The following is a 14,529-nucleotide window of genomic DNA, read 5'->3' as shown; positions in this document are numbered from 1 at the left end:
CTCTCTCTCTCTCTCTCTCTCTCTCTCTCTCTCTCTCTCTCTCTCTCTCTCTCTCTCTCACTCTCACTCTCTCACTGGGGACGCAGGAAATGAGGTCAGTTCATCTCTTTGAGTTACAAATGCTTCATTTGTAAAGGATGGTATGGGGCTAGGTGCTTCTAAGGCACTGCCAGGTCTAGTTCTGCAGCTTCTGAGTCAAGTGTTCCCAAAGTATCATGTTGCTTCACTGGATAGGGTGTTTCACATCTTGTTAAATGACTGTCAAGTGAAACCCTTCCCCATGAATGTTTAATGAACTTAAGGGAGTGCCAGAAACAGCCAATTCATTTGTTAAACACTGCAAAGAATTTCAAGTAGTTAACCTGGGCTCCAACATAAGATAAAGATAAATTTGCCTGATATGGTAAGCAAAGTAGGAAATTTTCCCTCCTAAGGATTATAGTGTACCAGGGTTACCTGTCTCCTTCCACGCAGTAGAAATAAATGCCTGAAGTGGGCACTGGTGATAGAACTCCCGTGCTAGGCTGTCAGAATCTCCTAGTGGACACATCTTGCATCTAGACCTTGGACTCCGGACTTTCTCACCACTCTTGACATTTGGGAAAGATCACTTTCTGTTGTGGGGGACTACCCCAGGCATTACAGGGTATTTGTCAGCACCCTCTACTCATAGACACCTGTGCACTTACCTCCCAAGTTGTAACACCCAAAGTGTTTCGAGACTTTGCTAAATGTTCTGTGGGGCAACACTGCCCCCTGTTGAGAACCACCGAGTTACAGAGATGTGGGTTTGGTTCTTAGCTATTCACTAGCTAGCTGCCTGAAAGAACTTTCTCAAGCTTTGAGTCCTAGATTCCTCTTCTGCTCATCGTGGGTATAAACTAAGTAGTTGTTGTTAGGACTAAATAAGGCTATGTATTTATATTCTTTAGCATGATTCTATGTCTGTACCTAGTACATGTTATTTGCTGTTATTATTATTGTTATTTTATTTATCATTTTTTGCTGTTATCATTAACATTGGTATTTCCTTGTGGCTCTTGTCTGAAGAAAAAAACTATAGACCTACAAAAGAAAACTGCTTTTCCAAATTTTGTTTAATACATTTGCATTTGAATATGCATGCAGATATTTCTTAGCCACATGACAAATTACTGCTTTCCCTAAGACTACTTGCTACTTGACAACTGCTCAGATGTCCTGTCTGCTTCTCGTATATCTTAAGCATAGCACTGTAGGAAAGCAAATGTTCTTAAACATTTCGATTTCTTTTTAAGGGATTATTGATATGTATTCTCTATTACTATTTTCTCCCATAACATATGGCATGAAAAATTGCTGTTAAATTGTTATTTGCTTCTTATAATAAAACTATGAGCAAGGGTATCAACATATAATTCACCACAGTGGAAATCTGACTAGAAATATATGAACAGAGATTATATTACCCTCTCAAACAGTGAAATTTAATTAAAGGATACAATTTTCTCCTATTGAATTAGCAAAAGAAATGCTGACAAAGGTATAACAAAGCTGGTGGGGACCATATTGCTTTCTTGCACTGAAATTGATATGTGCCTTTGGGAAAGCAACTTGTTCATTTCACACTAGTCTTGTAAAGCGATCCGCTCAGGCGTCTCTTGAGCCCAGTCGCCAATGTGTAGAATGCTATGGCTGGCATGCATAGGTCTCCTCAATGCACCTTGAGCTCTTTCTTCAGGGTCCTTAAATGCCTTCCTCTCCCATCTATTCTCTGCCTGAACGCCCAGTTTTTGTGTAGCCTTTCAGACTGTTGATCCCTTGAAATGTGCTATCCTAATGAAACAGGAGGGAAGGGGGCAGGGCACAACCTTTAAAAGAATGACATAGCCATAGGACGTGACAAAAAACTGGTTAGAATGAACTAGGTCCAGGATGGCAGAAGATTGGACTTCCAGTAGACCTTGAGCCTCATTATATGCTCATTGTAATATATTAGCATGCTAAATGACACACCCATAGGTGCCATGACAGTTCAGAGGCTAAGCATGAAAGGCCTCAAAGTGGGCCTGGAAATCCCCACCCTTTCCCCCAAATAGTTGGAATAATCCTCCCACTCATTAGCCTATGAAATTACCCAGCCCATAAAAACTAGCCACACCATATTTCGGGGCCTCTCACTTTTTGAGATGGCCTACCTGCTGTCTGTGGAATGTGTTTCTCCCAAGGCTGTTCTTGCCTTTCGAGATGACCGCATCCTATCTATGGAATGTGTACCTCTCTAAATAAATCCACTTCTTACCTATCACTTTGTCTCTCACTGAATTCTTTCTGTGACGAGACATAAAGAACCTGAGCTTCATTAAGTCCTGGAACCAGGTGGGTGATCTCAGTTAAAAGACTGTGGGTTCAAGTGCCAATCTGGGTTTAGGCTGGGTTCGAGTCCCAGCACATGGGTTCAACTCTCAATCTGATTTGCACAGTTTCACTAGCTGACCACACCACAGCTCAGAGATAAAGTGTCATATGTATCCTCTCTTTGTCCAAAAATAGAATGAATATAAAAAGACACTTTCCTATCTTGGGCTCTGGGGGAATCATCCAGTTGAACCTCTGCTGCCCTGTGCCAACATACAGAACGTTGTGGGAGGGCTGGGCTGAAGGGGAGGGGAGAGGGAGAGAAAAAGAAGAGAAAACTATAGGACCCAAAGGTCTTTCAAGTGTGGCGGCCCTACAGTTGATCATTTCTTTCTTGTTGTCCGAATCCTAATAATTCCAGTTAAATGAGGGGTGGGGGAAACACATGAGTAAAGAGTTTAATTTTAATAATTAAACAATAGAAAACATGAGTGTCTACTGGGAGGGGAAGGAGAAGTAAATTGTGAGGTGACCACTCTGTGGGCCATTATGCTGTCTCCCAAATGAATGTGTGGAGATCATAAAGCATAGAGAAGATGCTACCGACCATACGTTCGGTGAGAAAGAATACAAAACTGTGTGTGTGTTCTGGCTGCAGCCCTATACAATGCAAAGGGACCGACAGACTCTCTTCTTGAGTAGACAGGCTCCTCTAAGCCCTTTTTTCGATTAGGCCTCAACTTTGGCCTTTAAAAACTGCAGATCCTCTGCCTAAATATTTCATCCACTCACCCTCACACTGAAAGACCTGAGTAAACTCTAACATAGTTCTAACAGCTCACAATGCTATATCCCTAGCCCCCCGCCCCACCACCTTAAAATGCTTGCCAAAAACCACCAAAAACGAACAAGCCAACAAAGGCCCCTCAAGGCCTCCAAAAGAATTTGCCATTCATTTTAGCCAATGCCTGAGGTAGTCCCCAGACCTCTCTTTCTCAGAGCATTTACTAAAAAGGGTTTAGGATTGTTAACCTTCCTTTGTCCCTTTGAGATGTGTTATGTATCTCCTACAACTGGGGAAAGTCTTTTTCATGGACCTGAAAGACAATTTATTTGAAATGTAATCATTAGGAAGGGTAGGGACTCACTCAGTCTCCCAGTCTCTGTAGAAGGACAGTGAGATAGGAAGGAAGGGGGCAAGGCACAGCCTTTAAAAGAATGACACAACTATTAAGAACAGGACACAACATAAACTAGTTAGAACCAACTAGGTCCAAGATGGTGGAAGATTTGACTTCCACTAGACCTTGGGCCTCATTATATGCTCACTGTAATGCATTAGCATCTAAATGACACACCTAGCGGCACCATGACACTTCCGGAGGCCAACCATAAAAGGCCAAAAGTGGGCAGTGGCCCAATTTCTGGAAATATGTGCCCCTTCCCAAAACTGTTGGAATAATCCTCCCACTCATTAGCCCATAAAAACAAACCAACCCATATTCTGGGGCCACCTTTTGCCTTCTGAGATGGCCCACACTTTGTCTACTTTACTGTGGCTAGCTCTTGAATTCTTTCCTACACAAAGCTAAGGACCCTCACTTGGCGGCCCATCCCAGGGACTCACCCGAGACCTGGGGCATGACCATCCTCTTGCACCCCATTTTTCCTGCAACAGGATCCTAAGTTCAATAATGGCCAGCTAACAGACAAAGCTGGCCTAATCGCATTTCTATGACCAACTCTTGGTAATTTTTCACCTCCCTGACTCTTGCAACAGTATATTACTGATCAAAAGTCTGTCCTTACTACTTTAACTAGACTCTGGCTTTATCTTTGACAGGTTCAGTTGCAAAGAAGCCCTGCATCACTGCATTTGTCTTTACAGTGATGGGATACTACTCATTAGAAATCATTAACAAAAGCATTCACCCTGTTTCTGAAAAGAACAATCCCTACACACAACCATGATTACAAGTTTAACAAAACTTTGCTGGGAAGCAATTCTGATTTATGAATTCCGCATTAAACATCTAAGTACATCTGTCACGCATAGCATAATGGTGACTTTTGGAGTAATGATTTCCTAAAGTCACAAATGATGTTTAAATTCCCAGTGATTCAAGCATTTGGAGGGGTGTCAATGTGTCCTGGGTGATTGCGTATTATACTCAAATACTGTCATGGCCTTTGTGCTTTCGTTTTGTGTCTCAGAATCTGGAAGTGCAGTCTGGTCGGGGACAAAGAATTGCTACCCTAATAGGAATCTTCCAGTACGCCTTATATGGCATTTGTGAAATGGAGCAGGACCCTGTGGGGCCCTGCCGGATACAAATCCTTTCTGTGTCCTCATTTCTGGTTTGTAGGAAACAGGCTTCATTCAGCCTCCTTGACCCTCCCTTAGTTCCAAAGAGCAGATTCAAACAATGACTGATCAGGGAAGGGAGGGAATGCAGAAACAAAGAGGAACAGTCAAGAAACAATAGTGCTGCATGGGGCAGGGGCCTGGCTCCTTCTCATGAAATATTCGTAACGGTATCTTTGAGTTCTTCTGCAGGGACTAAGGCCCCTACTTAGGTAGAGGATGGTAACTTCAGGATAAACAACAGATTCCTGGACTACCACCCTGTTACCTCACCACAAACCAATCAGAAGAAAGTCTGCACGAAGATTATGACAACAGAAACCCCCCCCCCACCCCCACCCCGGGCCAATGATTCGATTCTCTCTTAAAAACTTTCACGGAGCAAAATCTCGGGAGTTACACTTGTCTCTGGAATATTGGCTTTCTTTCGAGCTGCAAGCAGCAGGACCTGTTCGGGAACATTTGCTTGTCTTTAATTTAGTGTTTTGTAATATATCTCAGAAATGTTTAAAACCACTTTAGAAAGAATGTAGGATTCAAAGAGCTTGCATTTATTTAACGTCAAGTTCTGGTATCTGTTTAAGGCCTGGTGGCAGGAAGTCCCAACTCTGGGACCACAACTCTTCCCTCCCATGTTTCTGACCTTTGATTTCTCTCACACCCCTTAACTCAGAGTTGCCTCAACATAGCATGTATTCTTAGGATTCCATGGGTTTATTCTTTCTCTTTGTTCTAGTCTTGTGTTCTTTGCTCTTTGACTCTCTGATGAACCTTAAATATTCTTCAAAATCCTGTTCAAGCCTGGATTTGTGGCTCTGCCTCCACTTCTGCCCCCACCACCTCCCTCTGGTCTCTTCTCCAATCTCTGCTGCAATATCAACCATCTCATCCTACAAGCCTCCTCTGGGTGTCTGTATTTTGTACTCTATCAGTTTCCTACCGTAGGGAACATTGTACCCCTAGTGCCCAGCTCAATTGCTGATAAGTAAGGATTCAGTAAGAGATTATGGAACAAACAACTGAAGCTCTTTTTGCTTCCAGAGATTAATTATATTACAGATTGTAATCAAGAGCTGAGATTTAATTTTTCTTTCTTTTATCCAGTACTTGTGTGCGCACACGAAAATGCAACATGATTTAAGGAAAAATCTACAGAGTACTGAAAAAAATAGGCAAGTCTGATCACAGGCTCCCCAGCCCCTCTGGACTGGAAGCACTGAGATGGACTGTGGGAAGAGATGTATAGACGTGTAACTTACATTTTGCAGCTGGACATGATTCTTCACCAAGTTCTCTGACTTTGCCATCGTGCTGGATGCTTTGAGACTGTAGTTTTTACCGTTATGTGGCTCTTTCAGTTGCTCTTGAATTTGTTTAGCTTGTTTCCTGCAGGTTTAAATAAATCCATGTGTAAATAGTTTTATTTATAAATAGAATAGAATTTATAAATAGAATAAATATAAATGTATTCTATTCATATTTTTTGAGGTTCATTCATTCCCAACATCTATATTTGTCATTTGCTAAAGCTAGATAAACTCACTTAACAAAGAGAATCCTCCCTTCATCTTCAACCCCACCAAGAAATACTGGCATTATCTGTTATCATCCAGGATTCACACCCAGTGGCACTCCAAAGTGTAATTCCTTGTCCTGTCCCTATTGGATGCAAGAGGTCCCTATCCCTGAGTGCTCAACTGAAAAGAATTAGGAATGCTCTGAAGAAGTGACAAGTGGAGAACTTTGAAGCTCGGACCTAGCAACCACATATAACATACTTGCAAAGTTACATTTATATCTGTCCAATTCAAATAAGTGTGGCGTGACTGCATAGCTTTCACATATACCATAACGGGTATATTTTCTTTTTTACAGTTTAGAAAGAGTTCATTTATTTTTACCATCAGCCCTGAATGTAGGTTTTTATTAGAACTTTTGTAAATAATAAAAATTGTTAACTCTTAAAGAGCACCTACTATGTGCCAAGCATCATTTTAAGTGTTTTACATGTCTCAACTTACTTATTCTTCACGATAATTTGTGTGTGATGAGGCATTAATCCTATACTCATTTAACAGATGAGAAAACCGAGGCCCAGAGAAGTTAAGTAATTTGCCCAAAGTCACATAGCTAGTAAGTGGTAGAGCTGGATTTGAACCCAGCGAGTCTGGCTGTGTACTTTGCACTTTGAGCCACCGCTCACGACGGTCAAACCACTTGCCCATGGTCATGCAGCTTCCTGATGGGAAGGCTGAGATTATTCTCAGGTTTGGGACTCCAAGTAAAATATTTCTGCAGATGTGGAGTGACTGTTGTTCTGACCATTCAGTGGCTGTATCAGAAGGATGTGACAAATTACTGGCTTATTAGCTGCTCTCTCCCAAGAGCTCTACAGCAATTATCTATCAGCAGAAGACTCAGTACCTATAAAATGAACAAACAAACAGGCAGACAAACTTCGCAGAATCATCCGCCCTAGACTTTTTTGCCTCTTCTCCAAGGTCCGTGCCCAGGAGAGAGCCTTTGGTGGAGACTGTGCACCATCTCTTGCAGTGAGCTTTTCCAGGTAGAGACAGCACTCTATACACCATGAGCTCAAGTATCATAGTGCCTGAGTTTTGAATTCTGGCTCTGCCACCCACCAGCTTTGCTTTGATTCCCCAAATCAAAATGACTGATTTCCAAAACTTCTCTGAGCCTCAGTTATCCTCATCTGTCAATGGAGTTTGGAAAAGCTCTCTTCCATAAATATTGTGGAAACTAAATGTGAGAACATATGCTTAGTTGTATGGGCAGATGCTGCAGAGGAATTAGAACACTGGCTCCAAGATAAAAGAAGAGATCTTGTTAATTGCCTCTCTCACAAGCAAGTCACAGTATTTGCTACAGGATTTGGAGGCTTGGAGCATCATTACGTCCTTTGCATTTACAATACTGGTGTGATGTAGCTCTGTTTAAATATTTATTTTATCTTTTCAATCATTTGGGGGGCTTTTATCTCTGTTGCTTTAATGCACTTGTAATAATCTATCTACTTCCTCACAGCTAATCTGTAGCCCATTGTCAGAAACAAATCTATCATCTCAGCATTTTAAGAAGCACGTGTTAGCCACAAAATCCTATCAGGGATTCACTGATGAAGCAAACTGGAGATGAGGCAGTTCTACTGAGTGAATCATCATAAAGTAGTAAAAGGGGGCTTGGCACAGAGTCAGGACCCAATTAATTTCCTAAGAATTAAATAGTAGAAATACTAACGATCTTTTCAGTAATTCCACAATTCGGCATCTGGGAAATGTAAAATTCTAAAGGAATTTTCCTCATAAAAATTTCTGACTGCATTTCCTAAATCCTTTTTATAATTTGCTTTCCTTTGCTCTCTTCTTGCCCCCGTACTGACTCACTAGTATTCCAGAATCAATGGGCTTTCTTTTCTGAACCTGCCTCCTTGCCCACCATCCCTCTGATCTCCCAAGCACACACATTTTTGCTCTTTCCTCCTCCCCTCAGCAAATGGGAACAAAGGAAGTGAGAAGTGTCTGCCTGCAACACCATTAGCTCTCTCATGAGAGCAGTTGCTCTGGGGAAGACAAGATACGGGCATTTCACACTGGAACCTACTAGCCTAACAATGTCGGTGTGATTCTATAGTTCAGTGAGTTTCAAGTTGCTCTGGCTCAATTCATCAGAAATAAATGAGGTGTAAAGTGGTGGAATATCAGGCATCACCAGTCCACCGGGAGACCTTTTTTGTAATGTTACAGGTTGCCTTCCTGGGGAAGCAGACACTGAGATGGAGATAGCGTGCAGGATTTTTATTAGGGAGGGCTCTTTGGATCAACGTCTGTGGAAATGAAGGGAAGGAAGCAGGACTGGGCAGAGGGAGAAGCTGGAATGTGATACAGTCTCAGTGAAGACCTCTGCAAATCCCACGGGGAGCTCTGAAACTGGCATGGCCTTGCACCCCAAGTTGGGGCAAAGGTCTAGGCCTTCAAAGCTTCACATTGACCTGTCACTGGATGCTGGCTATCTCGGGTCAGGTAACTCTTATAGCTGTGTACTAGCAGCTGGGGGACTTAGACCTCCACAGCTGAAGAGAATCATAGCATCGCATCAGAACATCCATTGCCTGTCCTTAAGAGCCTTGCTTGGTGATCTAAAATCTCTTACTTCAGAGGGTGATAACCTATAGTCAGGGCAAGTTATGAGCACATCTGCTTTCTACTGGTAGCACCGGTTCTCCTTTTTCCTCCTGTGCTTTCCCGGTTGTGACAATTATTTGTCCCTGGAACAAATCATTCTGCTCCTGGAACATCTCTTCTCCTATTCTGATTCCATTTTTAGAGTTGAATCATGTCTTGCATTTCCAAAGTCTACTAAGGACTCCCAGCCTTACACTTCTTAGCCCATATGAGTTAAAAGTAAAAAGAAAACCTAGAAGAATTTATAGTTGCTATGTGAGCCGTATCAGTCAGATATGAAAGGCTCAATTAATAGTTCGACTAACTACTTATAGGAATATACGGGCTTATTGGGAGTGAGGAGAAAAGAATTTCTTTCAGTGAGCCCTTCAATCCCCTTGTCGGGGTTCAATTAACTCAGAAAATCCCCTAAATTCAAGAAGGTGCTGCTCACTTCTGCCTCTCATGTTACCTACGTTCAAACTTTCATCAGCTAACAATGTGCTGTAATATTCCATCGGGTGAGGTCATGCCATACCACGGGTGACAAGAGAATGGAGAAAGGACCAGAGTGGCAGCATCCGAAGGATTATGGGAAGGAAAACATACATAAGCAAGAGAATACAAGCCTTCGGGTAAGTCCTGACTCTCTCTGGGCAGTGTACATTCTAGTACATTGGATCTATCTGTACTATTTTCATGGCAATTCTGCAAATCTAAACCTATTCTGAAATAGTGTATTAAAAAATAATAGTCACTAATTCTGGATTTATACCTGAGTTTCCATTACTTTTAAAAATCATTAATCGCTGTTCTTTTTAAAGATCAACATATACGACATGAAGACAGGTATCACAGACTGTATCTGGAAATTGGTCCATTTTTAGAAGAGCAAATGGGTAGAAAAATACAGGTCCAGTGAAAAGCAATTACATGTTGGCCTGGATTTCCAAGTGACGCGGACAAGCTGTAGGAAAAGAACCTGTGCCAACTTCTCAAGGCCTGCATATGTTCCAAGAAACCAAGGAATTTAATATTTTTATCTGCATTTCTTAAGTGTAGATTATGTCATTTACATAAATAAAATACCTCTACCAAAGTTATGTGGAATAAATATATATGTATATACACATACATGCTTATATACATATATATGTATATTTTCAATTCTACCTTATTAACCCCAGAAAAGCAGTGCTTTGGGCAGAAGGTTTGGTTTCTTGGCAAGGTAAGTGGAGGGCATATTCTAGACGTGCATACTAAATGGTTAAGCAAAGTAGATTTTCCAGTATTCATACTTCATATTTGGCTAAAACCTTGACGGGTAGCAGGTAAAAACACTATAAAAGGAAATTGTTTGTTTTTTTTTCCATGAAAGGCTAGATACTTTCCATGAAAGGCTAGATACTAAATAATGTTTATGTCTATAGCAGTGACCTCTCTTTTCAGAAGAGTTAACTCCTTAGTGACAGGCAAATGTTGAGCCTTTTATTCCGGCAGGCAATCAAAAGTGCAAAGGACACAGAGTGTTCATGATGACAGAGAGGAATGATCGCTATGTGCATCAAAGATAAACCACACACACACATACATGCGTGCACACACCGTACACATTCACCACAGGCTACAGAAGACTGAGAGTTACTTATGGAAGTCTCATGGACACGATTTGCACAAAATCCCTCTGCCTGGAGCTCAGACTGAGTACTGAGCTCAGCACTTTAAAGAAAGACAAAGCGCTTCCTCTGAGAAGTAACCTTTTAACACTGAGAGAAATGGTCTTACTTGCTTTTGAAGTAGAATGCCGCACAGAACGTGCCCACGAGGACAATTCCAAAGACGATACATGAAATTGACAGCACCTGCCTCTGATAAACCTCTTCACTCTCTGTGAATTTGAAAAAGAGAATTAGAGCGGATGTTAGCACGGCACAGCAGAGACAATCTCCGTCCTCACACTTCTGAACTGGTAGGAGCCTTTCAAAGCAAAGTTTTTTTGTTCCTGTCATGAATAAGAAAACATGAGGATGTTATTATGATTCAGTTTCTTTGCAATGGTCTACAGGACAGCTGCTTTTATTTCTTTTTTGTATGTGCATGGCTAAATCAGAACTCATACAAAGATATCACAATTATGAATCTTATTATCAAAAGACATTTCATGACTTGAGAACATACTGGGAACATACATTTTAAAAATTATGGTGTGGCCCCAAACAGTCTGCTATCAGAACTTTCCTGTGCCAGTGATGACTTCCAATTTATGTGATACTGATGCCACTGCATTTTCTGATTTGGTCCCTGGCCATCAGTCTCCCATTCATCCACCCATTACTATGATTGACATCATTAAGGAAAGAGAACTTCAATAATATATGTGAATATTTACTCATTCCTCAATACCAATGATCTGGCACAGTAACCTCAACCTCGACTACCAAGGTCATATCTTAGAGCATCTTATATTGCAAAAAGTGACAAGAATTCAAAAACAAGCATTTCACTTTTCAGACAGTGACATTTACACTTCTAGCTCGTTTTCTGAAATATGTCTACTGAAGCCGTTCTTCCATCTCATCAAGACCTTTTTATCCACAGATCTCAGAACTTTCTTTCTGTTAATTATCCTCCTCTTGTCTTCATTTCTGTCTTTATACAGCAGAGACTATAGTCTTTCCCTTTCTTTTCTTCCTTCCTTTCTATCTCTCTATTTACCTTCCTTCCTTCCTCCCTCCCTCCCTTCCTTTCTTTCATTCTCCCTCTCTCCCCCTCCCTTTTTCCTTCCCTTCCCTTCTTTTCATTCTCCCTCCCTCCGTCCCTGCTTCCCTCTCTCTCTCCTTTCCTTCTTTCCTGAGATCATGCACTATATCCTCTCTTCAGATATGACTGTACATTTTAAAGCTTCTTCCTGCAGCAGTGTATTGGGAAACAATGTACTAGAAGAACTATCCTCTCTTCTCTCCCCTCTTAGGCTTTATTTACATTTTCAATGTCTTTATTCAGACTGGAGTATCAAAAACAGAAAGTAAACCTAAGAGAAATACCACATTATCCACATTTCTGATTAAATGAAGAGGGGCAATCGTGTGGCCCTGGCAAGCCTTGGTTGACATTTTAAATTTTGAAAGGTTCATATTAAAGAGATAAAAAAACCTGTCACTGAGACCTTGTTTGGGCATCTTGCCATCTTCAAGAATGTCATCCTTTCCATCCACATTTGTAAGCCCATTAAATCTTCCAACTGAATTTGGAAACAAGTAAGTAGATGTACCAACTTATAAAGAATTCCATTTTATTTAATTGCTGTGAGTTGATGACTCTAATGGAATAAGCATGATTTACATATAATAATCTACTCCACCCTGCTTCTGCCAATAAAAAGAACTACGAAAATGGTGGATAATAATACCTATTAAAACAAAAGAAATAAGACTGTATCCACTAAACAATGATCTCCACATAACATCTACTGGGTGTTTTGTTTTTTTTTTTTTTTTTTTTTTTTTTTTTTGCGGTACGCGGGCCTCTCACTGTTGTGGCCTCTCCCGTTGCGGAGCACAGGCTCCGGACGCGCAGGCTCAGCGGCCATGGCTCACGGGCCCAGCCGCTCCGCGGCATGTGGGATCTTCCCGGACCGGGGCACGAACCCGTGTGCCCTGCATCGGCAGGCGGACTCTCAACCACTGCGCGACCAGGGAAGCCCTTTGTTAGTTTTTAAAGCTAGTCAAATATAGCCTGGGGAAATGCATAAAATCATTTTTGAGTTCAAAATCAAGAGTGAAATTAAAACTCCAAAGACTGCGAGTGGATTTATAGACCCAGGTGTAGTTACCATGATGGTGCTCTCAATGCCTTTGATTCAGAGTGCTACACAAGAACCAGCACAATGAGGAGCAGGAAGCAAGGGGTTGGGGTCTGGCAATTTTGGATCTGACTTTAATTTTAGCCACCTTTAATATGAGTAACCAAAGGTATACTACTTTACCTTTATAAATTTCAATTTTCTGTCTAAATAAAGGCAATGATATGAAATGCTGACTGTAATAAATGTTATAACAAGGAGGTATATAATCCTACAAAATAATATAATATGAAAAATTGACCTATTCACAGAGACCAGAGATTTTAAGTATAAAATAGGATCCAACTAGGCAAGAAGAATGGGGATGGGCAAAGTGGTCCAGGAAGAGAAGACAGCTTGTGCAAAGGCCCTGTGGTGGGAGATAAAATGGCATGTTCAGGAATCTGGAAGTTATTTACCCTACCCCAGGGCCTTTGCACAAGTTATTTTCTATACTCTCCCAGCTTAGCAGAGCAACACGGAAGCAATAGGAACATGGTATACAATGAACGTGTCTTTACAATAGCAGGAAGGTACTGAAAAATTTGAAAAAAGAGGAGTGTGATGTGATAATATTTACATTTATTTTTCCTGCAATTTACAGAAAAGATTAGAAGGGATAAAGTAAATGCTGAGTCCTATTAGAAGGCCATTATATCAGCATAGACACGATGGATATTTCTATGATAATAGTAATAACCATGGTGGGCAGTAAACAGAAGTGAAAAGCAGTTAGGTTTTTTTCAATATATTTATTTGTTTTTGGCTGTGTTGGGTCTTCATTGCTGCGCGTGGGCTTTCTTTAGTTGCTGTGAGTGGGGACTACTCTTTGTTGCGGTGCGCGGGCTTCTCATTGTGGTGGCTTCTCTTGTTACGGAGCACAGGCTCTAGGAGCACAGGCTTCAGTAATTGTGGCTCGTGGGCTCTAGAGTGCAGGCTCAGTAGTTGTAGCGCACAGGTTTAGTTGCTCCACGTCACGTGGGATCTTCCCAGACCAGGGCTCGAACGTGTATCCCCTGCATTGGCAGGCAGATTCTTAACCACTGAGCCACTAGGGAAGCCTAGCAGTTAGGCTGCAAATACTTAAGGGACTAGATGATGATGCTTTTAACTAAGATGGAGCTTACTGGAGGGGGATCAGACTTGAAAGGAAAGATATCAAACTCAGCTTTGGAGTTGGTGAGTTTTAAAAGCCTATAAGATAGCCAAGTGGCAGTGTAAAGTAGACATTTACATGTATAGATCTGGGTTAAGAGGAGGAGACAGGGTTCCAGATAAAAATATTTGGGGTTATGCATATACTGAAACCAAGTGTGTTGATAAGACAGCCCCAGGAGAAAATATAGAGTAATAAGAGAATCTTAGGCATTCTATTCTTAGAGCTTTGAGAGACTCCAAAATTTCATGGAAGGGTAGACAAGGATCCTGCAGAGGGGATTAAAAGAAAAAGGAGCAGCCAACCAGGCAATAAAAAATAAATAAATAAAAGGAAAATAAAACAAACAACAATAATAAAACCTGAGAGTGCCATGGAAGAAAAGATACAGGGTTTTTTTTTTTTTTTTCTAGAAAAATAGGCTACTTGGGCTTCCCTGGTGGCGCAGTGGTTGAGAATCTGCCTGCTAATGCAGGGGACACGGGTTCGAGCCCTGGTCTGGGAGGATCCCACATGCCGCGGAGCAACTGGGCCCGTGGGCCACAACTACTGAGCCTGCGCGTCTGGAGCCTGTGCTCCGCAAAAAGAGAGGCCGTGATAGTGAGAGGCCCGCGCACCGCGATGAAGAGTGGGCCCCGCTTGCCACAAC

At 41.6% G+C, this 14,529-nt stretch overlaps 1 protein-coding gene across 2 annotated transcripts in view; it reads right to left on the bottom strand.

Annotated features, from left to right (window-relative positions):
• Window positions 1-14,529, bottom strand: part of NRG3 (neuregulin 3) — a 1,098,053-nt gene that overhangs the window by 30,534 nt on the left and 1,052,990 nt on the right. For both annotated transcript variants that reach the window (XM_007458321.1, XM_007458322.1), the window contains exons 5-6: window positions 10,669-10,771; window positions 5,962-6,088 (exon numbers count right to left, since the gene is read on the bottom strand). In XM_007458321.1, coding sequence (XP_007458383.1) covers window positions 5,962-6,088; window positions 10,669-10,771 — 230 coding nt within the window. The remainder of the gene's footprint in view (window positions 1-5,961; window positions 6,089-10,668; window positions 10,772-14,529) is intronic.

The sequence above is a fragment of the Lipotes vexillifer genome, unplaced genomic scaffold (genome assembly GCF_000442215.2).
Source record: "Lipotes vexillifer unplaced genomic scaffold, Lipotes_vexillifer_v1.1 scaffold674, whole genome shotgun sequence".
Classification (NCBI taxonomy): Eukaryota; Metazoa; Chordata; class Mammalia; order Artiodactyla; family Lipotidae; genus Lipotes; species Lipotes vexillifer.
Note: the sequence above shows the minus strand (reverse complement) of the source record. Positions and strands in the feature narration are given on the sequence as shown.